The sequence below is a fragment of the Thermobia domestica genome, chromosome 3 (genome assembly GCF_964235325.1).
Source record: "Thermobia domestica chromosome 3, izTheDome1.hap1.1, whole genome shotgun sequence".
Lineage (NCBI taxonomy): Eukaryota > Metazoa > Arthropoda > Insecta > Zygentoma > Lepismatidae > Thermobia > Thermobia domestica.
The window spans coordinates 13,788,892-13,816,143 of NC_137456.1; the positions used below are offsets into that span (position 1 = coordinate 13,788,892).

At 36.1% G+C, this 27,252-nt stretch overlaps 1 protein-coding gene across 1 annotated transcript in view; it reads left to right on the forward strand.

Annotated features, from left to right (window-relative positions):
* Positions 1–27,252, forward strand: part of LOC145681678 (guanylate cyclase soluble subunit beta-2-like) — an 88,171-nt gene that overhangs the window by 13,516 nt on the left and 47,403 nt on the right. Inside the window, exons 2-7 of the mRNA XM_081753297.1 lie at positions 696–769; positions 4,005–4,102; positions 6,055–6,193; positions 13,359–13,483; positions 18,532–18,646; positions 24,989–25,198. Of these exons, the coding sequence (XP_081609423.1) occupies positions 696–769; positions 4,005–4,102; positions 6,055–6,193; positions 13,359–13,483; positions 18,532–18,646; positions 24,989–25,198 (761 nt within the window). The remainder of the gene's footprint in view (positions 1–695; positions 770–4,004; positions 4,103–6,054; positions 6,194–13,358; positions 13,484–18,531; positions 18,647–24,988; positions 25,199–27,252) is intronic.

The following is a 27,252-nucleotide window of genomic DNA, read 5'->3' on the forward strand; positions in this document are numbered from 1 at the left end:
ACGCGTTCCGAAAGCTTGGTTGCTCCATGAGCTTAACAGTCCATTTTCTCAAGTCCCACCTTGACTACTTTCCTGACAATGTGGGAGCAGTGAGCGAACAGCAGGAGGAGCGTTTCCATCAAGATATCAAAGAAATGGAACGACGGTATCAGGGGAACTGGAGTGTTACGATGATGGCAGACTACTGCTGGATGTTATTTAGGGATCTTCCGGCAGCCACTTACAAAAGAACAAGCTTCAAACAGAGTTTGAACTTTAAAAAAACGATTTCACAAGCAATCTGACTGAGGGTGGTATTACCTTTTTGTCTTCACGTGTGTGCGTGTTTCTGTACATTAATTTGTGTTACATTGTTAATGGTGTTTCTGTAAATTGCATAATTGTGTTCATATTTTTGTTCAACAATGACCACCCGTTTGTTCGAAACGCAGGCGTCCCAGGACAAAACGGTTGTCATTCCTGAAATCAGCGCACCCCAACACATACGAATCAGTTAACTAAACCGGAACAGCTTAGCATTGTTTTATTTCTGCGGACCTGTGTTCGTGATCCTTCAGATAACTTTACCCAATATCACTTAAAACTTATCTGAATGGTGCAGATGTATTTATGTTGACACATTCAGTCTAAAAACAGTACTTATGTTCTAGTTGTATATCACGTGATGTATTATAGGTATTTTCCTTGTTTTCCAGTACGGTCTGATTCATACATGTCTTCAAGAGTTGGTTATCACTAAATTTGGAGAAGAGAAATGGAATGAAATAATGTAAGTATATAATCATTAATTTTGAGCTCCATTACATTAATAATAATAATAATAATAATAATAATAATAATAATAATAATAATGATAATAATAATAACTTTTAAGCAAGAAAACAGGAGTTCTATTCAATTAGTTATGAAAAGAGGTATTTAACATTTATAAATAAACATGTTAAAGTTTGATAGTCATGTTAGGGTAAATTGAACACATAATTCGCGCCTCCAGTGTAAGGCTGTCATAATTGTAAAGTGTCAATTTCACAGGTAAGCCTAGAAAAATAGTTATATCTGAAGAAACTTGATTATCATTTCTGTTTTCGGACATTGTAATGTTATTTTAATGTATATTGTTAGTTATTGTAGAGAAAATCTTTATATAAATTACAGTTATTACAGTTTAAAAATTAAAAACAAATTACAATCTATTTTGGGCTACGATACTCCTATTTCGGGGGTTACAAATTGTTTATTTGTTGGTTTACAGTTGTGAAAAAAATATGGTTACAAACAAGGGCACCGATTTCTCTATAAATTTGGGGGGGCATTCAGATGCAGAAGGTATATATAAGAATTTTAAGACAAATTGAATTCAAATTATGCCAAATATTGTATATTCATTTTTAAAAATGTGGGGGCCCACATGAGCTTTTGGGGGCCCGGGCCTCACGCCCCCCCCCCCCCCCGAGGATCGGCGCCCTTGGTTATAAATGTAGTATAACTTAAACTAGAAATACAAATCACTAAACAAGCAACTTTATTTTAAAATAATGATAACTGTGTAACAGTTTCGCCAACTAACTGAGCATATTTGCTTTATGAAACACTGGTCATTAGACAGTGTCTGATGAAGGCAATGAGTTGGCTTGATTTTGAGTTTAATGTCCCTTTCAATAGTGTGTCTATATGAGACGTGAACCTACTGATTAACGTGTAATCCGAACCACATGCGTTCCAGCCGGGAATCAAACCCGAGTCTTCCATTGATGAAGTCAATATGTTCAGTTAGTTAGCGAAACTGTGATAGAGTTATTATTATTTTTAAATAAGCATTGCTTTGTTCTGTATGAACCAGTTAGTCAAACGTAGTAATATTTTGCAGCTCAAAGTATTTTGACATCCCAGACAAGAAATTTTTCGACGCCCTTGTCTTTCCTCTAAGTATTTTGATACCGCAAACAAGAAATTTCTCGTCACTCTCTGTCCTAGGTAAAATCAAAACTACCCTCCTAACCCAAACATAAATTGATATCGTTTCGATCAAGTACACAGTGAAGTTTGCTACCTTACATTGCAGCTTGGTTTAATGCCTTTACATTAAATGTTGTAATACTAATGTTTAATCTATTAATGTTACAAATTTTGCAAAGACAAAAGCAAATCAATAAATCAACTATCACGTCACCTCTGGTTTTGCTCTAACGCGATTTTTATTATTATTGTAGGCCTACATATTTACAAATTGGGAATAGCTTTGCCAATTTATTTTTTTAAATAATCAAATAAGAGGCGTACACAGTACATAGACGCATGCATGTATATAGAGAAATATTGTAGAAGTCGAAAATGAAATATTTCAGTTTAATGTCCGACGATTATGCCCTTTAGACTAAGAGAGACGATGAGTAAGGCAAATGAATGATGGGAGAATCAGTGGAATGGGAAAGTGGAAGACGGACACGGTGTTGTTCACCACAAACTTATCTGGGCAAGGATCGAACCAGAGACCCCACGCACCAGAGGTAAGCGCTCTACCCCTGAGCCACCGTGCTCCCTACTGTAGAAGTCTAGTATTGGATTGTGATATAGAGGGTGTTCCATAAGGTATCCCGATTTTCTTTTAGTCTACAAATATGTCCCATGTATGACTTATAACGTAGTGAGACTTGTAAGGTTATGTTGTTACTATGTCGCTCCATCTGTTACTCCGTACAATAACTCTTGAACGGATGAGATTTTTAAAAATTTCTATACACTAGATAGGTAGCGTGATTATCTCGGGCAACTTTGTTAATGAAGTCAATCCCTTAACATATCAACGGATAATTTGAATTTAATGAAACCTTCTATAGCCTATATCCCATACATGTGAGCGAATTGATTATTTTTTTTTTTTTTTTTTTTTTTTTTTTGCAACAGATAGCTAGAACGATTATCTCTGTCACAAGTGGCGTCAATCAGTTTAAAAGGCCTAATCACTATGAAATTAAAATACAACTAATTTTGCAGTAATTATGTGATATCTTCAAATAGATAAAACATAATCGAAATGTGGAACAAGAGCGCGCTAGACAATATTATTTTGCATGACGTATCGTTATCGTGAGTCACCTAGTAGCTTTCCGTTTGCAGCCAAGCCATTTAGAAACGCGAAAATAAATGCCGATTTTCTAAAATACTGGAAATCGAAAGTAGATAAGTGAGTTGTGATAACGGTATCACATGTAAAATAATATTGTCCAGCGAGCTGTTGTTCTACTTTTCGATTATATTTTATCTATTTAAAGATATCACATAATTACTGTAAAATTAGTGGTGTTTTAATTTCGCCCTGATGGGACCTCTTAACATATTAATGGAGCTATTTACAGCTCATGTACAGTACGTGCAATCGAATGTTTAATTCTGTTAAGTTGAGTTGATTTTGAGTTTAACGTCCCATTGAGCAGCGAGGCTATATGAGACGTGGACCTACTGATTAACGTGGAATCCGAACCACATGAATGTTTAATTCTGTTTCTTGCAATAGATAGCTAGAGTGAATATCTTGGTCAAATTTGTTAACGGAGTCGATCCGTTAATATCCGTTAGCGGATAACGGCAACTATAACGGAGGCTAATCTCTAGCTTAAATCCCATATACAATATGTAAGCAAATATTATATTACGTTTTTTTTGTTTTTTTTTTGCAATACATAACTAGTGTTATTATCTCGACTGAGTTCGTTAATGGAGACAATCCGTTAACATCTTAACGGATAACGGTGACTATATATATCTATATCCCATACATATAAGCGAGTATTGTATTATGTTTTTCACAATAGATATGCAGAACGATTATCTTGGAATCGACCCGTTAGTGGAGACAGTTTGTTAATGGAGTGAATCCGTTAACATGGCGGATAACGGTGACTAACGGTGGCTATCCATTTCCCATACATGGATATATTTCGCGTGATCCTCTCTACTGTCTTTACCAAAGTTTATTATATATAGAAACTATTATTCTCTTACAGGACTACGGCAGGATGCGACGCCAAGGCGCTTCTGAATTTCAAAATATATAGCGATGAGTTGTCCTATCACCTCATAACTACTGCAGCTAACGTATTAGGTAAATATTTGTTTCGTTTCCTCTTGTGCACTATTCTTGCAGTTGTTCTATGTATCTTTAACTTTATTATTTGTATGAACTTTTTTATGTTAATTAAAATAAATATTTAAATTAAACCTTAAAGGTCAAATTCTTAGAATCACACAAGTGGGACTTATAATACTTATTTAATGTTAGTACCAGGGGCGTAAATAAGGGCCCAGTAGACCCCGCATTGCGGGGAGCCTCAAGCCATCTGGGGCCCCCAAATTGTGAAGTGGGAAGTAGGGAAGGGGCCCACTCCACGCTGTGTGCGGGAGGGCCCCTAAGCCTTTAGTTACGCCACTGGTTAATACTTTGTTGTCTATACGGTAACTCTTGAACGAAATTGAATGTGTGTTTTTTTTTAATAGATGCTAAAAAGGATTTTCTCGAGCGAGATTGTTCATGGAGTCATTCCCTTAACATCTTAATGCTTAACACTGACTTAACGGATAACATAACACTACATTAGATGTAATTTGATCTGAACTTACGTAGAGTTTAACATAAGATCCCTACCACATGATCTCTCATCGGAAATTAAACCCTGGACTCCCGCTTCGAAAGCGTGTACGTTAACCATATAGTAACCAGGAGGGAATTCCGTATCTGTCTTTTTTTTTTCTTTTAATGGAGAATTCAGCTTCAAATATATTGCAGAGATATCTTTTACGAGAGGAATCGTAAAATTTTAATGATGACAGTTAAAAAAATCAGAATACACTGATTGTTGTGATTTGTAGTTGTTAATCCCTCTCTATGTAGTCATCACACACATCTACACATTTCTCACAGTGTTCCTTCACTTTAAATATATCGTCATTGTAGATTGTACAGCGGGGTCACTTCTAAATGGTACAGCCATATGGAGATTTACGGCTAAGGTGTACCATTTAGAAGTGTTCCCCGCTGTACAAGTCTGCACATTTTGTTATAAACTACTAATCTACCTCATGAATGACGTCATCTGTGTTGTCAAAATGGCGACCACGCAACGGATTCTTCACTTGAGGAACAAAAAAAAGTTACTGGGTTAGAGGTCGGGAGAATAAGGCGGATGCTGCAATACCTGGAAGCCACACGTCCTTGCTTTGTCAACAGCAACTTGAGATGAATGAGTTGGTGCTTCTGAAAAGGTGTTAGCAAACGAGGAACCCAGTGCGCAGATATAATACTTTAGACATGTAAAGTTCGTGATGGAAAATTTTCCACACACTACCATAACTGAGGCCAGTTTCATTCATAATTGTTTGGATGGTTACACGGAGGATTAAACACTCCACTTTCTTCACAGTGGCCGCATCGTCCATCAGGGATGTTATTCCAGGTCTTAGATCGTCTGCGAAGAACACATGACCAGTTCGGAATTTCCTTTTCCACTTTACAATGGCGTCACTAGGTGGACAATCATCGCCATACAGAACCTACATCTCGCTATGAATTTGTCTGGTATCACCCTTCAAACACACAGAAACTTTATCACATTGGAGCCTCGAACTTATTCATTTTACACTTTGGTCACTTTTCGGTACACCCTGTAAAAATTAACAATCATTAGAAGCTAATTTCCTTAACATCATGCACATAACAACGAAATATAACATTGACAAAATTTCATCATCACATTTTAATAACTTCCTGGTCATAATTAAAACTTTATGACACCCCCTCGTATATAATGTGATTAATTTTTTCTTAAACGTTTGTACCAACCAAGTGGTTTTTCATATGTTTTGATGTAAACATCTCAAGGTCAATGGCACTGACTACAGCAATGTATAATTATAATATTTCACGCTATATTTATTAATTATATAATTAATAATAATTAACTAATTCATGGTCATTCGTACACATAAAATAACTGGTGATTTTCTCTGATGATGTCTTTAAGTAAGATATTTTCTCATTGCCATTTTTTTAATTATTAGGTGTTCCATTAGAGGCTGCTTTGGACTTGTTTGGTGAATATTTTCTCACTTATACGATGAATCATGGCTACAGTGAAATGCTTGCAGGATTGGGAGCTTCATACTTGAGCTTCATTCAAAATATTGATTATCTTCATTGGTACGTATTTTCTGTTTGTAGAAAATCAATTGTTGATGTCTATTTTCAAATAAAGTATTCCACTTAAAATTCAATAAAGAACACTAGAAGATGCTCGTTCTATCAAAATAGAAAATGTTTTTAAAATTAAGTTCAGTTTGAATATAGAACACTTTCCAGTAAAAACAGGTGTTTCGCTTTGGTTATCATGAATTTCAAATTTGCATACCTAACGTTAATTCATACTCATAAGAAACTTATACAGGGTGTTTCAGGACAACGCCGTCAAAATTTAGAAGGTGATTCCTGACACCAAGATAAGACAAAAAGTATAAACCAACCTTGGTGCACAAATGATTTCTTTTGGAGTTAGCAGAAAACATAAAGTAATAAATTTTAAAGGTCCATAGCTTTAAAACTATAGGGCCTATCGTAGTCGGGTCAAGACTTTACTTAAGAATTATCCACAAATGCATACTTCAGAACCCTAAGGTACTTACACAACACTTTTTATAGAGAAAGTTTGGCCACTTGCATATAATTTGAAGTACTCACCAACTACCTCTATAAAAATTGTTGTGGAAGTTCACAGGATGTTGAAACATGTATTTTTTGATAGCGGACATATTAGTTCCTAAGTGAAGTCTTGACCCGACTGCGGTAAGTCCCATAGTTTTGGAGCTATGGACCTGTAAAGTTCATATTTTCACGTTTCCGGCAGCCTATAACTCCGAAAAGAAGCATTTGTGCACTTAGGTTGATCTATACTTTTTGTCTTATCTTGCTGTCAGGAATCACCTACCAAATGTTGTCAGTGTTGTTTTGAAACACCCTGTATATGAACCAACAAGTAAGTATTAGAACAGGGGAGAAAATGCCAGAAAAGAGTGCAATTGGAAAAGGAGTTTGACAGAGATGCTATCTCTCATCAACAATATTTAATATCTATTTAGGAGAGAAAAATGAAATGAAATCTTTGAGTTTTACGTCCCACGATTATGCCGGTTAGGCAAAAGGAAATGGTGATGATGAGAAATGAATGAAATGGTGGAATGAAGAAAGTGGGAGGAAACAGAACAACCCCGAGAAAACCCACGAGCACGGTGTTTGTCCACCACAAGGTCCACACGGCGCGAGCTGGGATTGAACCAGAGACCCCAAGCAGCGTATTTACGAGAGATAATGAGAAAAGAGCCTACATAATGAAGACGCAGAGGTAGGAGGTAGAATGATTAGATGTATACAATTTGCAGATGACCTGTCTCTTGGTGCCGAATCTGAAAAGAAAATCAATAAAATGTTAGAAAACTTGAAGAAGGACTGTGAAGAATATGATGTAAATAAGTGTTAGAAAGACATTATCCGTGGCGATTGAGACGAAAGTGTTAATATCAAATATAGAAGCAGAAGTGGAGAAAATAGAACAAGTGATTAGTTTTCGATACTTGGGTACTATTGTTACTGATAATATGAAGTGACCGTGAAATAAAAGCAATAATAGGAATGGCAAAACAAGCCTTTAGGCGGTAGAGGGGACCTTGAACAGAGAGTTGAGAAAATTTCATAAAATGCATCGTGTGGAGTTGTACTGTATGGGTCAGAAACATGGATATTACGCAGAAAGTGAGAAAAACGCCTGAAAGCGCTTTCAAAATGTGGGTGTGGAGAAGAATGAAGAGAATTCATTGGGTCAAGCGGAAAACGGGTGGCGAAGAAAACGACAAACTGGTTGGGACATTGGCTAAGAAGGAACTATATCATGAGGGACGTTTTAGAGGGTATGGTGGCAGGAAAGAGAGTGAGGGGAAGAAGGAGACTACAATTAATGGACGATATCAAAATAGAACATTTGTACGTAAAGACGAAGAGGTTAGCAGGAGACCGTGGAGCATGGGAGCTCCTGAGTTGCGGCAAGTGACCTGCCAATAAAGGCAGAACACCTATGATAATGATGATAAACGTTAATCTTTCAAAAACTTATTTCGAAAATAGAGCTTAACGTTTCGTCAAGAAACAACTCTACAACATGAGATTTTTTTTATTTCTGAGTGCGAAGAAGTAATATATTAGAAGTGTGTTCTTATTGTACAACACTGTATCAAACGACATTCCTGAAATAAATACGTTAAGTAGAAAAGAAACTAATTTTTTGTCACTTATAAACAATACATCTGAATCTAAAATGTAATTATTTTATGTAAAGTACGGGACAAGAATAAACGACCTTAAACGCCATTAGTTTTAATGGCATTTTTGGTCGTTTATTTTTGTCCCGTACTTTAATTATTATGTACTGACTACTGAAGTTAATATATTAATAAACAATATTACTTCAATAGTGTCTAAAAGAATGGCTTTATTTCTAGCAGTAAATGCTTAAACTTAGTAGATTTTATGAAATAAATCTGGATTAATCTGAAAATCAAGTATGAAGGTCAAAGCAATATAACACCAGTTCAAATCAAAGCTCTGTGTTATAGGGTACGTAGATACCTCTTATATATATAAAAAAAAAATGTAAATTGCATTGAAACGACAAATTCTCAATATTGTCATTACTAAAAGTAATATTATACAAGGTTCGTCTAAGAAGTTCGGCCAATGGTCTCAGAAGATAAAGGAAATAAGAGTTGTAAACAAAGTACCTCTACTATCCTTCAAAGTAATCGCCATTAGCTACAACACACTTTTGACATTGTTTGTAAAGCTGTTGGAAACAGTCAGCAAACGCTTCTTGTGGAATTTCTCGAAGTACTGTGGTCATGTGTTGTTGGCAGTGGTAAAAGTAAGGAGGAACGTGGGGGGACGCCGTCCCCTGCTTATAAAAAATATCCGTGGCGTCTCCCCATTTTCTAAAAAAAAATATACAATGGGCAAAGATAGGCACGGGGTACGGCGTGACGTCATGCGTCCCCCTACCTTTACAGATTCACTTTTACCCCCTGATTGTTGGTATCTGCAACGTCAGAGAAGCATAAGCCTTTCAGGGCTAACTTAAGGCACGGAAACAAAATAGTCTGTCGGCGCCAAATTTAGAAGATAAGGAGGGTGTTGAAGAGTAGTCACCTTAAGCAGAGCACTCGGACCGCAGTATGCGGGCGGGCATTGCCGTTGACGAAATTTTACTGTTCACTCCGTACATCCGCCGGATGCGTTGCAGCAGCCATTTCAAAACTCGCTTGTAAACTTCTGCTTTCACAGTTTGACCCTCTGATAGAAATTCATGATGGATCAAGCCTTTGTTGTCAAAAAAAGGCGATCAATGTTGTTTTACTTTTGGATTTTGTTAGCTGGCATTTTTGGGGAGGCTGGGAAGACGATGAACACTATGCCAGTGAATATCGCTTGGTCTCCGGATTATATTGGTAGCCCGGTTCATCTCCTCTAGTGATGGTTTCCAAAAATTGCGGATTCCAGTCAGACATATCGATGAAACCTTCAGACGTTTCCACCCGAGTTTGCTCCTGCTTGTCTGTCAGCGTCAGCGGTACAAACCGGGCACAAATCTTCCGCTTTTTCAAATGTTCATGAACAATAGTGCTTACATTGTCTTTGCTTATCTTCAACTTTTTCGGTTATCATTCTTAAAGACAGGTAGTCTACCTATCATCCCCTACCATCCGTCTCACTCGTTCCATGTTGTCTGGAATTCTGCGTTGACAGTAGATAGGAACGCGGCTCGTCCTCGACATTTTCCTTTCCTTCTCTGAAGCGTTTATTTTAAACCAATCAAACACACATATTTTACTCACTGCTTTAGCACCATACATTTTCACTAACATTCCATGAGTCTCTGTCCCTGTTTTCTCTAATTTGAAGCAAAACTTCATGTTAACACGTTGCTCCATTTTGCAATGACACGAGTTCTTACACTGACTCTTGTTAGCTTGGTCGCAGGTACACCACTGCTTCACTTCGGTGATTTGCACGATAGGAGGCGCTAGTTGACATGTCTTTCAATGCGTATGCGCAGGTGCCACATCCTAACCAGCGAGATTTTCAACATATGGGACTATTCACCGAGCTTTTCAGACGCACCTTGTGGGAAATTATGATTCAAATACATTTATTTTCGTGAAAATTTGGATTTGTTCACAACAATGATTTTATTTATTTACAACTTCATTTAGTTTATGTTGATGCAGTTACCTTTTCAGGGCGGGCAGGGATTTCAAGAAAATCGTAGACCTTTACTTTGGCGGTCCTAGCACCCCTCCTAATTCTTCCATGGGTATGAATTATACCTTGTTGGAAAGCTTATGAAACAAAGATTCTAGTAAGATAACTTTTGAGGCTATCATACCCAACCCGTAGAAGAAGAAGAAGAAGAAGAAGAAGAAGAAAGAAAGAGAAAAAGTGAAAAATTTATTTTTTCCGAAATTTGTGAGAGTCTGGCAACACTGTTTCTTGTCGTACGCTAGAAAAAATATTCTGACCTGTAGGCCAGACATTGATAATAATTATACCAAAAAATGAAGGGCAAAGGTACAATAGCTAGGTAAAAAAATCGGAAGATAGAATCTAGGTGAATCATCCTGTTCCTATTTTCCCGAGAAATTTTCGTCTACCCTTACGTTGGCAGGCTTGGCGACGCCCCTAAATGTCACACATAAACAAACCATACATCGTTGGAAACCTTATAGAACAGACATTTCAGCAAAGTAACTTTCGTGTCTCTCGGACCAAACTAGTAAAAGAAGAAGAAGACGAAAATCTTTTTTTTTTAATACATTTCTTCAGATTTTGTCAGACTGGCAACGCTGTTATATACCGTACGCAAGCAAAAAAAATCTCAGATTTACGCCATACACTGGGGACAATGATATCAAAAAATGAAAGGTTTAGATTCAATAGGAATGGAGGGAAAAATTCTGAACACCGAACCTACGTGAATCATCCTGTATTTTTTCGATAGATTGTGGTATGCGCTAACATTGGCAAGTCTGGTGATGCCCCTAATTGTCACAAACATATCCGCTATACCTCGTTGGAAACCTTATAAGACGCCCATTTCAACAGGGTAACTTTCGTGTCTCTCGGGCCAAACTAGTAAAAGAAGAAGAAGACGAAAATCAAAATTTTTGTGAAAAAATCTATTTTTTCAAATTTGTCCGACTATGACAACACTGATATTTGTCGTACGCAAGGAAAAAAATTCTCACATTTACGCCAGACATTGGGAACAATGATATAAAAAATGACGGGTTTAGGTACAATAGGAATGGAGAAAAAATTCGGAGCATCCAACCTACGTGAATCATCCTGTATTTTGCTCGAGAGATTGTGGTATACGCTAACATTGGCAGGCTTGGCCACGCTCCTAATTGTCACAAACATATCAGCTATACCTCGTTGGAAAGCTTATGGAACAAACATTCCAATAAGGTAACTTTCTTGTCTGTCGGGCCAAACTAGTAAAAGAAAAAGAAGACGAAAATGAAAATTTTGGGGGAAAATCAAGTTTTTCGAAATTTGTCGGACTATGGCAACCTGTTGTTTGTCGTATGCAAGAAAAATAATTCTCACATTTATCCACGTTACTGTGAACAATTGCGCAAAAAATAAAGCGTGTAAGTGCAGTAGGAATGCTAACTAATGGCATAGAATCTACTAACGGCAGAGAATAAACTCGCATTGGTTCACCTAACATTGTTCGTCCAAAGATCATTGCTTTTCTTTCCTTTTGCTTCGGCAGGAAGATTTTGGAGTTGAAAGAAATGTATTGCATATTTACGACCCTTAGGTTCAACTGATAACTATAGCTGACCTTGACCAGGCTAAAAATAGAACGGTGCGTTCTGAGGTGATAACTGTTTTCCTTTCGCTCTCGCTCTCTCTCTCTCTCTCTCTGTGTGTGTGTGTGTGTGTGTGTGTGTGTGTGTGTGTGTGTGTGTGTGTGTGTGTGTGTGTGTGTGTGTGTGTGTGTGTGTGTGTGTGTGTGTGTGTGTGTGTTTGTTCAATAAGTTACCTTATGTTCTATAAGCTTTCCAACGAGGTATAGCTGATATGTTTTTGACAATTAATAGCGTGTCCAAGTCTGCCAATGTTAGCTTTTACCACAATCTCTCGAAAACATACAGGATGATTCACGTAGGGTCGGCGTTCCGAATTTTTTTTCACTCCTATTCCATCTAAACCCTTCATTTTTCTGCCTAGTTGTTCTCAATGTCTAGTGTAAATGTGAGAATTTTTTTCCTTGCGTACGACAAATACCAGTGTTGCCATAGTCGGACAAATTTGGAAAAAATAGATTTTTTCGCAAAAATTTTGAATTTCGTCTTCTTCTTCTTTTACTGGTTTGGTCCGAGACACACAAAAGTTACATTGTTGGAATGGCTGGTCTATAAGGTTTCCAACGAGGTATGGTTTGAGTCTGTGATAATTAGGAATGTCGCTAGGGCTGTCAACGTTAGAGTACATTACAGTGGATATTGAATAATATACAGGATGTGTCACGTAGGTGTGGGGTTCCGAATTTCATTCTCCAATCGTATTGAACCGACGGGTTTGACTTTTGTGTATCATCGTCCCAAATATCTGTCGTAAATGTGAGATTTTTTTTCTTGCGTACGATGAATGACAATGTTGCCAGAGTTCCTCAAATTTGAATTTTTTTTTTTTTGTCTTTATAAGAAAATATACAATAAGAAAAAGGGTAGATTCAATACCCCTCCTATTCACCCCTCTCAAGCCCAAAAGTCATGGACTGGGTATGGCTAGTAAGTATGTTCATTTGTCTCTATGGATGCCATTTTTTATCTTTGTAGCTCCATCAGGGGGGTACCTCCCCCCAAATTCTGAAGGGAGAGAGGGAAAGCTATAAACACCCAAATTTGCCCCCCTCCCCCTTTACGGCGGGACCCATTACATGAATGATATACAGAGGATTAGAAAGTTCCATACTTTCTGAAGAGATACATACCAAAATCATATCTCTAGGTTAATTAGGAGCTGAGCTAGAGAGGTTTGAATTGCTGGCTCAAGGGATGAGCCGTTCGTCCTGGAAAGGGACGACCAGAAATGGTTCCAAGATATCTTTGCAATAAATATAAGAATCTGTTGAGGAAACAATGTATAAATCAATTGCTAGAAAATTTAATTATTAGTTTCATCTTTTGTGAGTTACAAAAAGAAACAACATTCTTTCTAGTGTTTAAGACTATATTTCGTATACTATATTTTGCAGGTACTTGACTTCAACAGCTTATCCGGGAGTTATTACTCCATTCTTTTCATGTACTTCAGACGAGAAGAAGGAGCCGATTCTGAATTACCATTCACACAGGCCAGGTTTAGATCCAGTAGCTACAGGTAAATTTACCCATAGTATTGTCAATAATTTCCATATAAGAGTTTCAAGTGACGTCATCATATTTGTTTAAAAGTCCGCTGACATAGGACAACTGTGTTATTATCTGAGTTAACAACAAAATGTAAGCAGAAAAACCATTTCCAAATATGATGTTTTCAATCTAAAGGATTTTTTTAAATCAGACGAGCCCTTTGAATTGTACCCTCTCTATGCGCCCGCAACGTTGCCATTTATCTGAACTCACAACATAAGTGAATGAACTTACTGTTTGAAATGGGGGCTGGCCATCGACATATTAGCGTAAAAGACAGTATTTTCAGTGCATTTCAAGCTGTGTTCTTGTTGTGTGGATGCATTCATCATGATATATTTGAAGTTCCACAAACGTACATGTTATTCGTTCACACAAACACTGCATTAATTTCCAATCAAATAAGTAATGCGAAATAGTAAGCTATATAATGATTTAATAGTTTTCATTAAGATGCCACTGCTAGAAAATTTTGTAGCAGTTCTCTCGATAGGAATTTCGTTTCTCTAATATTTTCAACTAGCAGATTGCTCGTTCTTCGCACGAGGAGAATAGTTTTATTTTAAACATAAAGAGCAATTGGGGGCTGAATTTGGATTTAACCGACATTAGAACTGTTATTGTTCATCTCAGCGACCCCGAAAACTATAGATTCGACACTAATACCAGTCATTTTTGATCATTTTTTAAATATCCCTCATCCCCTCCCCTAAGTTGGACCGTCAAAGTGATATGATAAAAGCCATCCCTGATCTAAACCTCATTTATGTTGAAAATTTGATCGATCGGTCAGGGCGGTTCAAGAGATAGGAAGTGACAAACATAATCACTTTTAATTTTATATAATAGATTAATTTTACTTAATTTCCGCAGTAATTTGATATCATCCTTGAATCGATTTCAAATCCCCTCCTCTATCTAGAAAATCACGAGAGGAATTAGATTTCATGATCTTATGGAAACTTTTATAATTCAATTATCATCCACTCTACGATTCAGTGGCGTAGCACACTTTTGCGCCTCCCCCCCCTCCGCAAAGTATAGAGAAGGGGCCCTAGTTGTAAGGCCGATAGAAGAAAGGTTGAGGTTCTACTTCTTTAAATCTTTATTCATCGCAAGACTTCGGGGCTCCCTATACCTCGGGGCCCCCCGCACTGCGGAAGTTGCGGGGGCAGCTGCTACGCCACTGCTACGATTATAAAGAGTGACAGCATAAAAGTGAATCTCTCTCGTGACTTTATGATTAGGGCAAGTGCTCTCGATTCGGAAGACTTAGATTCGATTCTCGGTAGGTGGTTCGGATCCCACGTTAAGCTATTGGTTCACGTCTTATATAGCCTCGGTACTGAAAGGGACGTTAAACTTCAATCAAACCAATAACATACAATTTTAATTTTAATACAGTGGAGTCCCGAAATCTCGGCAACACTCTGGCACATTTCTTAAAAAAAAAAAAAGTAGCGAGTTTTAGCACTTTCATTATAGTATTTTCATAAAGTATAAAATTATTTTTCTGAGATCTGTCTTATCAGATCCAGTGTGCATTCATCAATTTTCATTTTCATGTATAACAAAATCAGCGACTGGTCTACGGCTCATGGGTTAAAATTAAATGCAACAAAATCGCAGTGCATCTTAATTGGCTCCCCAAGAATTTTCTCTTCAGTTAATATCTATCAAATCCCAAATATAAAATTGTCCAATACTGTTATTCCATTCTCTACAACTGTCAAAAATTTGGGAGTCATACTAAATCAAAATCTCTCCTGGTCAGATCAAATAAATGGAGTTTGTAAGAGAGCATTTGGTGCCCTGCATACGTTAAATCGACTAAGAAATTTCTTACCAATATCTCTGAAGATCAAACTTGTCAAGGTACTTGTGTTTCCACATCTTGACTATTGCGACTCAGTCTATTCTGATCTAACAGAAAATCAATCAAAGCGCTTGCAAAGAGTGCAAAATGCCTGCATTAGATTTATTTTCAATATAAGTTACAGGGAACATCTGACATCTTTTTATAAAAAGAACTGCCATGGCTGACATTAGTTGAAAGAAGAAATTTACATAATCTTACCCTATTGTACAAAATAGTTACTACGTCAGAACCATCGTACCTAGCCCGTAGATTTTTATATTTATCAGACTTCCATAGTAGAAGCACAAGATCACAAGATAATTTCTTGCTCTCCACACCCAGTCACAATTCTGATTCATACTCAAAATCCTTCACAGTAAGTACTACACGCCTCTGGAACAGTTTACCTCAATTAATACACAACGTTTTCACAGTTGACAAATTTAAAAAAATCTGTAAATTCCCTTCTCTTAAGTAAAGATAAGGGTACTGGTAGCACATGAGGCATCTTCGTTTTACTAAATTATTAATAACCCATATATGAACACACAACCAATAGGTAACCTATGTTAATTTGTACAGCTTATATACTCACACTTCTAGTACCGCTATATGCAATATGCAATTTAGGTTTCTCCATGTTATTTTCTTTCCTCTATTGTATATTATTTTCAAATTTTGTTTTTGAAGTGTTTAACTATTTTTTTTTTTACTTAAGTAGTATACTCTTTTTTATGTGGTTCAATACTTTTCTTTTGTAATTGTTAATATTTTCTATGTATTAGTGCTTTTTTTAAAAAAAAAAAAAAAAAGAATGTATGCACGTGGTTAAGTGCTCGAAGAAGGCTGCAGAGCCTTAACTTCGCCACGTAAAAGAACTCATAAATAAATAAATAAATAAATAAATCAAATAAAGGCTCTATGCCTTCATAAAGTACGTACCTTTCCCTTGTTTAGGAGTAATTGGGCAGTTTATTCTCTGTTGTAACCTCAAACAACCAATAGATACAAGTACAGTACTGTATTTTCTGTGGAAACACTCATACTTATTCTTTTTTAACCCCATTCCTGATAACCCAGCATTTTCACGAACTCGGTCACTCTACGGTCGACATTAGGCCGAGTTTTCGAGACTACTGTAAAACTAAGTCATTTCAAATTATAGTAAAGTCCCTTTCAAGAGAAGTGATTGACATCCCTTTCAGGGAAAGTTTTTGGCTTTACTATAATAACAAGTTAAATCAACTCCAATCACCTTATTAGCATAATAAAATTTACATTAGTGTAACTACAGTTGAGCTTCCCAAATAACGAGAGATAAGTATACTATACCATTACTTTAAACTACTCTTGCAAAATTATCGAAATAGCATTTCTGTAGCTTATTATTAACACAATTATTTAGATTCTTTTCTACATCATATATTCTAACGATAAATTTCCTAATCTTTGGTGTGAGTGGTTCTGGGTTCGATTCCCGGTGAGAATACTTGGTCGAAAAAGTGTAAAAAGCTTTTTCAGCGCAGCCATCCTGAGAGAGATTTCCTGGGTTTTCTTCATTCAAATGCCAGGATGATACCTAACATAGAAGTCCCAGGCCGCTTCCTTCCTTCCCCAATCCTTTTGTTCTTCCCTTTCCTCGAATAGTGTGAACCCTGAGGGACGTGATTCCTCATACGAGACAGGCTAACGTGACCATAGGTGTCGAAAGCCCAGAAATCTAATTCCTAATCATAATCCAACGATAAATGTAGGCACAAACTATGATATTACTTTTTTTTTTTTTTTTTTTTTTTTGCGAAAGTGGACTACTAGACAAATTCTTCTAAAAATTTTACTAGATTTAAAAACTTCAAAGGTTAGTACAAATTTAGCCTTATAATTTGTAACTTGTGAAGTAGATGAAATGGTGAAATAGACTTGTAATTAATGAAACAGATACCAGAGCCTTGTAAAACCACAGGAGAACTTTGATGATTTTCAAGGAACTTAAGAAGTTAGCTACTGATTTCTCTATGTCTGCCTCTGTGTGTGTATGTGTGTCTGTTACTTGCGAATTTCTCAATTTTGAGCCTTCCATTCGATAGAGTATCAGAAACTATCTGAAAGAAGTTATAGGATTTTTCACGTCACTCTTACTGTTCCCAAGATATTGGCCAAAAAGTCCCGATTTCGGGAGATTGAAGAAGCCATATCTCGGGAACAGTAGATCATAGAGAGATGATACTGGGTTGATCAATACCTAAGAGGATGGTGAACATTTTGGCATCAAATAGTAACTTTTGCCCACTGGACAACTGACCACCATTCTCCAGATGTTGGTCAAAAAAGTCCCTATTTCGGGAAATTTAAGGAGCCATATCTCGGGAACTGTAAGACATAGAGAGATGATGTTGATGTTGATCAATACCCAAGAGAATAGTGAACATTTTGATACCAAGTAGTAACCAGTGGCCACTGGATATTTCTGCATTTTCAGCGTATATACGGTGATAAAAAATAACACCTCAATATAGCTAATTCAATAGATTCCTTAATACGCAGGTTCCAAATATGTAACGTATTATCTACTGAATTTAATCAAAGAAATTTAACGTACAATTCATATACATTTCGGAAAAATTAATTCTTTTTATGTTCGTTCCGGCGCTGCTCTTCGAGCATTCTCAACTAGTTAATTTTTCTTTGTTGCTTTCTTTCTTTCTTTCTTTATCTCTCCCTTTCTTTTTGTTTATTTATTTATTTATTAGTTAGTTATTTTATGTGCCTTGAAATTACATCATATTAAAAGTAAACAGGAGTACCATTTAGAATTTTGTTTTAATTATTCAAGTGTTCCTGTGTCACAATATTTTATAACATGAGTATCATGAGACTTTCAAGTCTAGTGAAATGAACCTCAAATTAACATTTGTATTGGAAATAAATGTAGCTCGTAGTTAATGCATTTTTTTCAGTGCTTTTACCAGAACTTTATATCCAAACCCCATAATATATGATTATACCTTAATACTCAATATTTTGGAAGGTAGATATTTAGAAAAGGGAGAAACTCTAAGTTCTTACAGATTTCTAACCTTCAATCATTTGAGTGTAAATTGAATGTATATGACTTCATGTTTTCGATATTGTACATATATTTTTTGTGTAATTTTCAGGTCTGTTACGAGCAGCTGGAAAACAGCTTTTCAACCTAGATGTTCGATTTGAATTAATTCATTCTAGTGAAGAAAGAATGACAGATGTCTTATTGCTTCATCATCGACAATTTCGGTAATTTTAATGAGTGCATTAAATCATTATTTGTGATGTACTAATAAAATACTCTAGTCTTATAACTTAATATTATTCCATACAATTTTTAGAAAAGTTGTAACGAAAATGTTTGCACTTCGTTACAACATAACAATATTTTTTAATTTCACAAAATTTTGTAATATTTTTTTTCACTTAATTATGTGTGATATTAAGATGAAAGTTTCACTTTATTTCATTTGCATAATTTATTACGAGGAATTCTTATCCAAGCAGCATTTTGGGTTGGCAAATGGTTGGCCAACGCTGATTTTGGTGGTACTTCAAATCGTTATGCCAACAATTATTTGGAACGTTGGGCCAACAGAAGATTGTATATAGTTGGCCAACCAACCAATGGACGACAATGTGCCAACCATCGAGGAGTTGGGCCAACAAAATTCCAACAAAATGCCAACAAGAAAATCACAGTTGGCCAACGATCGTTATCCTACTATCTATCAACCATGGTGTGGTTGGACCAATGGAATGCCAACAAAGCACCGACACGAAAAAAAGTTGGCCAACGATCGTTATCCTACGGAATGCCAACATTGTGACAACAAAATAGAACATCGTCTTTCGATGCGTTGCCGAAACAACGATGCACCTACGTTGAACCACTGTTTTGTTTTCGCTTGTTGGTATCGATGGTTGAAGGATTGTCGAATTTGCCGTTGGCATTTTGATAGTGACTTTGCCAACGATGCCTACAAATAGACAACGGTTGGCACACCGTTTGACAACGAAAATGTTACTTGGGTATGCTCTATAATTCTTTTTCGTAGTCTATAGAAGGCTGAACTTGCAAAGTTGGAATCCTAAGAGGGATTTATTTGCTCTTATAGCCGCAGAAGGCTATTTTTATGTACCAAGATGAAGGTAATTTTGGTAACATTTTTCGTATTATATACTAAATTTCTTTGTCTTAGCAATAAAAATTCTCGAGAATATTAGTATTTTCATATATATATTAATTACAAATGATATTTACAGTTTACATTAAATGTTTTTATATGGGGCCGCGCTGACTCAGTGGTAGAACGTTTACCTCTGGTGGGTGTGGCCCCTGGTTCGATCCTAACTTGCGCCAAGTGAACTTTGTGGTGAACAAACACCGTGTGTGTAGATTTTCTCGGGGTTCTTCCGTTTCCTCCCACATTATTTATTCCACCACTTCATTCACTTCTTATCACCGTCCCATTTAGCTTAGGTGGCATAATCATGGAACGTTAAACTAAATATATCCCTTCATTTTATTTGAAATGTTTTCATGAAAGTTATTCTGACAAATTATTAATGCGGTTTACTTCAATTTCTAGTCAATTAATTTAAATGTAAACTGAAATTTACTTTGTCGTACACCCTGGAAACAAAAATCCTGGACATGTTTCTGTTATCTATCGAGGAAACATATTTCTTCTTCTTCTTCTCTCTTTCTACCTCTATAAATTGCATTGTGCCTAATATAAATATTAATTATTTTAAACATTTATATATTATAAATAATTCAGATTACAGAATACAGAATACAGAATACAGATTACAAATCATTCTACTTACAAATTTCTGTAATTCCAAAATTTTTATATTTCCAAGCTTTCGACTCTCTCCTGAATTCTTGGTCACGGAGGTTAAAACAGGAAGAAAAAAAAATAGAAAAATCAAGGAATAAAAAGGAACGGACTTACCAAGGGAAGAGCTGTGCTCAACAAACAAAAGTCGTTGTCTAGTGCGTCAGCGATCTCCTAATGAGGTAAAGCGAACTGAAACATGGCAGAGTCAATTTTCGCGCCTTTCCTGTTCCTTGTTGGAAGGTTTCCGTGACCGAGACTCCAGGATAGAGTCGAAAGCTTGGAAATGTAAAATTTCAGGAATTGCAGAAATATTTAAGTATAATGTTAATGCAGATTACTTACGTAAAATAACATCATTTTATACTGGTATTCTCCCACTTAAATAACAGAATTATGGTATACTTAAGTGTACAGCTTTCTCTTTTGTTATAAGTTTGATTTAACAAAAACTCCTTTATATATCTACTCAGTCTGTCAATGATTGGGAGACAGAAAATCTCAAGAAATCATGAATTTTGACCAGGAAGTTAAAGATCAAAAATTGTTGTTGGAGGTGATCTATTCAGTTTATCCCAAAATATGGACAATCAAATATTTGATTCTCTATGCTTTCCAATCCAAGTAATTATTTAACATCATCCGTGCTTGATAAATTATCCGCAGTACCGTTGAGATGAGTGGGTTAATGTAATTTTCTGGATTTCCGATACTAATCTGTGAGTGGAATATAACGTTTAAATGAAACAAAACGACTTTCTACTCGAGAAATCTACAGACTTAAATATTTAATATTTTCAAACATTCTCGGCTTGGATTTTTTTTTTTCATTTTAGGAAGTTTGGTTTACAACCAGATAGCAAGTCAAACTCGTTGACGTGGTGTACATTGTCACATTGCTAGTTGTTTTCTGTTTTATTAATATTTGTCAGGAATTTCTCGAAAACGTCGAAAACATCACACAAAACTAGAAGAAAACTACGGTTTAAGCCCTTTCGCTAAATTACTCATCAGACAAGCAGAAGCAGAAACAACAGGAACGACACAAAAATTAAAGATCAGGATAGTGTTGTAAAATGTTTAAATGAGTGTCATATTGGAATACAGTCACATAAAGGTGTTGCGAGGTTGAAAGAGAATTCGAGTAAGACGGGTCAGGATGAGCACTTGACTGGGAGAGAAAACTTATAATAAATACAGAAATTTAATACGGAGAACCATATAAAAATTGAAAAGAAATTAACATATACAGAAATTGAAAATTTTGAATTGATAAAGAAAAATACTGAAATGTTAAAACAAAATAGTAGCCACAATCATGAGAAGTAATACAGAATACATAATATTAAAAAGAATTGGCATAAATGTGTAAAAAAATGGATTCAAAAAAATGAAATGAAATTTATAAGTTTACGTCCCACGATTATGCTCCTAGGCTAAAGGAGTCATTGATGATGAGAAATGAATGAAATGGTAGAATGAAGAAAGTAGGAGGAAACGGGAGAATCCCGAGAAAACCCACGCACACGCTGTTTCTTCATCACACAGCTCACTTGGCCGAAAATGGATTGAGTACAGTCTGGCAAGGTAGTACAGCCAGTCAATATCAGGGAGCGATTTGCGGTTGATTATGCTATATGTGTGTTCCCATCTCTTTTTGGAAGACATGAAAGAGTTTGGCGGAAGGAAATCTCACCGAGTAATTAAGAAGAAAGACAGAATTAAGAATTCTCTTTTCGGAACCCGCCGTCTTCCAATTACTATCTGATTCATGTTAGCTTTACTTTTTACTTTGCTTCATGAGAGAAACTCATGAAAGAAATAAAATTTAAAATCTCTTAACAAAGCAAGTTTTTTAATTAAAAATAATTGTGTAACAATATCGCCAACTAACCAGCTTCTTTTCTTCATCAGACAAGTACAGTAGAGAGTTGCCTCTTAATATAAGAAAAATCCTGAGGCTTAAAGGGGTGCCAACTCGAGAGTTCTTCCGTGCTGGAGCTTCTAGAAGCTCCAGAAGGATTTTTATTGGAGGGGAGAGGGATCACCAGGAAGATGAACAAGCTTGAGAGATGCAGAAAACAAATTTTGTATTTGAAGCTAAATAATATATATACAAGCGCGGATCCAAAAGGAGGGCTATAGCCACCCTCCTTGACGCTCAGGTATACTCTGGATAAAATGGGCTTCAATCCTACTTTCTTTACACTGGATACAGTGGCAAACTACGGTTTAGCCCCTGCCTTGATCATAGTCTGGATCCGCCGTTGTGTATATATATATATATATATAGGGATCAAAAAGCAGATTACCAAGTCGCCAAGGTGACTAGAAATACAAGTCTAGTACTAGACAATTTAAAGGCAAAATATGTACACCTGTGTATTAAATTGGTTTTTATATGTGTCATAACATGGAAAAGAATTGCCCGAGATAGAGTGTTGTGAAAATAATGGAAGATCCTCAACCAGCAGTGGATTGATAATAGTTGTATGTATATTCATAGGCGACCATTGTCAATCCACTGCTAGATAAAAATAAAAATATACCTTGTTTTTCACAACCTACTATCTCGGGCAGTTCTTTTCCATGTTATTTTGCCGAGTTTCTTGATTTCATCACACCACCTTACAAAGACATTTTCTAGTTCTCCTTTTCTCTTGTTTTCCTGGATACAGTTCAAGAACTGCTTTTCTCAATCGATCTTAATTTCTCCTTCGAACGTGTTCTGCCCATTGCTACCTCAATGCCTTTATTTTCATGACAATATCCGTTACTCGTATCATTCTGATCCACATTATATTTTTTCGTATTTCTGTGGGCGATTCCTAGCATACATCTTTCCAGTTCTTCATTTTGTAGTCCGTAGACAGTGAATATTTAACTTTATTAATGTCCACACCCTATAACCCATCTGTCGAGAGAGATAGAATTCATCCATTGAGGATATAACGGTTTAAACCCACTGGTATTTGATTTTCAATATGAAGATGTTCCAGCCTAAGTACGTTAATTTCTTCTTTCATATTACCCCACATGAACAACTCCTGTCTCAGATCGGTTTTCACTTCTAATTCTATGTTTTCAACTTCAATTTATAATTCACTTGAGAAGTTTTTTCAAGAACATCACTTTCGTCTTTTCCATTTTAATTTTTAATCCGACTTTCTTGCTCTTCAAATTATCAGAAATCGTGCATATCTTTGATATTGATTTCAGAGAACGTTGTTATCAGCGAGACATGAGAGTCAGATGTTTCTTTTTATATTTATCCCTTCGTTCTCAAACTTCAGTGGTCGAACCACACACTGAAGTTCGTTTGTGAAAAACCCTGCCAGAGCAGTGTCACTTTGACAACTCCCTCCCTCTATTTCTCTTATATATATATATAGTAGTAATCGAGTCCTAACTTAAATAATAGCATTCAAATAAAACATTTTGTACCATTTCAATTCTGTTTACTTGTATCTGTGCTAGGCTGTTCCAAATGACCGATGCATATTTTAATTTTATTCTTGCCAACAGTTTATATAAAAGTATATACGTTTCTGGTTGACAGGAACAATCCATTGTTTAAAATGTATATATGTTTCCAATTATTTTCTTTGCTTCTTTCATTGTTATTATTATTTGCGATTACAACACTTTCTTCACTTCTACCGTTTCTCGAAATAAAAATTTAAAATAGAAATTATCTGGCCTTAGATGGATTACAGTTGAATATTTTAGAATAGAATCAACAGTAGTTATCTATATACGAGGGTGACTCAAAAAGTAATACCTCCAACGTGATACCTTTATTTCTGTTTGACACAGTGGCGGATCCAGGGGCCGATCGCTCTCCCCCCCCCCCAAGAAGAGGAAACTTTCTTATTATATATATATATATATATATATATATAACCCATCCCAGAGTTTGGAGCTCTTAAAAGTAGCTCTAAGTATGAGTATTACAACCCATCGCCCCCCATCCCCAGAAGTCTGTCCTGGGTCCGCCCCTGGTTTGACAGGTAGCACCGATACAGGTACCAGTGAAAAGCTTCTAATGTCAGCTACAAATGGTGGCATCAGTTTTTAACATAGTCCCCATTACGGGCAATACACTTGATCCAACGCGAAACAAGATTTTTCGTGTCGTCAGCGAAGAATTGTGGTGGGTGCTGGCGACACAGTTGCCGAACTGGTGCTTCCACCTCCGTGTCAGAACTGTGACGTTGGCAATTAAGGTGATCCTTAAGTTTGGGGAAGAGCTAGAAGTCGCAGGGCGCAAGATCCGGACTATAGGCAGAGTGAGGCTGAAGGTGAACATTTTGCCAGCAGATGGGACAACCTTGAATTTTTGACGGAGAAGAGGACGATTGGCACTACTCCACCAACTGACGCTTCGGTTCCGAGCCGTAATGGTGTACCCACGGCTCGTCGGCGGCGATGAATGCTCTTGGGCGCACAACCTTCCGCAGTCAGAAATTCAATGACAGCCCGCTGTTTCAACAGGACATGACCGCTAGATATCATAGATTCTCTATTACTCTGAAACGAGAAGAGATAGGAAGGTGAAACAAGTGACATTCTATAGCTGAAACATTAGTGCATCAGTGATAAACAGTTCAGAATGTTTGCGGTACTATTGACCAAGGAGTGGGCTTGGAGACATTACTTTTGTGAATCATCCTCGTATATTAGATCTATTTCTTCAGTTTCTTTACCATTATCAAATAATTCTGCTAATCAATATATTTTCATATAGAGTACACATGTGTTCGTTGAACGTACCTCCACCTGTACCTAGCGCTGATAATGTGTTAGAGAATGCTACAAAAGATCTTGCATTGATTCCTGGAGATAAAGTGGAGTCCGCTGAGCTTTTCAAAAGACGACTAATGCTACAGAAGGACCTGTGTTTGCTTCCTGCGTACATCTTCTGTGAAATGCATCCATATCATATTATTTTTGACAAGTAAGTACGGAATTCAATATGACAAAAGATAAAGAAAGGAAAGAAAACGTAGATTTCATTTCAAATTTATATATATATATATATATATATAATTTTACAGATACAGTAGAGTCTCGAAAACTCGGCCTAATGTGGACCGTAGGGTGGCCGAGTTTATGAAAATGTTGGGTTATCGGGAATAGGGTTGAAAAAGAATAAGTACGATTGTTTCCTCAGAAAATACGGTACTGTACTTGTATGTGTGGGTTGCTTGAGAATACAACAGAGAATAAACTGCCCAAATACCCTTAAGAAATCGTCTAGCCCTGGCAAAGATTGCAGGTAGACTGGACGGCTGAGCGCACGCCGGTGCCAGACACTTGGTAAAGAACTGGAAGTGTGACATGAGAAAAACGAATGCGGGAAGAAAGGACACACGCACGCGGGCAATGACCTTGAACGAGTCTGCGAGCGGTTTTTTTTTTCTTCTTTCGCTCTGCCGGCGGGTAGTCGAGTTATTCGGACTGTGGGTTATCGAGTGCCGAGTTTTAAGGATTCTACTGTAATGTACTGTTGCTGTATTTAATTTTACAGTATTTCTTTGAATGAAACTATGTCTTTAATTATTTCTCATTATTTCAGTCACTTAAAGTTCAATAATTAAAAGCATGTGTTTTCTTCTAGCGAGTTTAATCAATGTTCTTTTCAGTGTAGTTTATTTTCATATACTGAATAGTGTTGATTTATTTACTTGGTAAGACTGTTTACATATACTAGGAACAGTTACATTTCGATTTTCTGTTTAATAACTGAGAAATACTAACGCTGTTACGTTTAATTTTGTCGTATATGGTTGTAATTTTATATACTGTAAACTAGCCACAAACCCTCGCGTTTGCTCATCCTACGGCTTTGTACCTCTTAAACCCACAATTCTACGGAATTCCAAGTTTCTTTTCCTATTTTAACTATCTAAAAGATAAGATTTTGTATCCCAAGAACACGCCCATTCAAATAACATGAGAATTTCTTCATTTCCCTTTAGACCCCGTAAAAACTAAAAATATTTTCATTTGGCGATTTTTCTGTGGGTTTGTTCCGGAAGGCTACAATCATGGCAAATTTCATCATTCTAATCCTGCCGGAAGTGCCTAAACATTTGGCGTGTAGATGATGTCCCATATAAATAACTTGTGAAAGAGATTTTATTTCTCTTATAAAATCACTCTAAAGTTGGATTCTTTCCATTTTTGGTGATTTAGTTACGTAACGGTAACGAAAACATACAAACATACCGAATTTCAATTTTTTAATGCAATTGTAAGTACCTAAAATATGAGATTATAGGTCAAAAAAGACTCATTTAAATAACATAGGGAATTTCTTCATCCCCTCCCCCATCTTTAAATCCCTTAAAAGCTAAAAATATTCCCTTTTGGTAATTTTTCTGTGGGTTAGTCCCAAAAAAGCTACAATCATACCAAATTTCAACTTTCCACGTCAACCAGAAGTACCCGTTATTTTATGTCTGTCAGCTCATGTAGTTTTATATATAGTTAGGATAATTTCAGGTTTAATCAGTTTTGTATTAAAAGAATAATAGTTTTTGTAAGATAGACTTCAAAGATAGATCAAGGTTATCTTTCCTTCCATAATAGTGTGATATTTTCCTGCTTGCAGTCTTCAAATATGTTTTAAGTATTTAATTTTTGTGTAAGTCTATGATAAGTGTAATATGGAAGTTCTATAATAGGTCTACTTATATTAACAGGTTATTCCTGTAGAAATACAAATAGAAACATTAATGTTGTATTTAGGTAGAAATACATATAAATATTCATTTTGTTGTTTAATTCTTTTCTTTTGTTATTTTCACATTTTTTAAACTGTTAATTTCGTTATATTTCGTGTTTCTTTTTTCTCTATTTCCTTTAGCTATGAACTCACTTATGTATTTTTACACTAATAAATCTACAAACTCAAATTTATCTATAAGTGTTGATTTATTATTATTATTATTATTATTATTATTATTATTATTATTATTATTATTATTATTATTATTATTATTATTG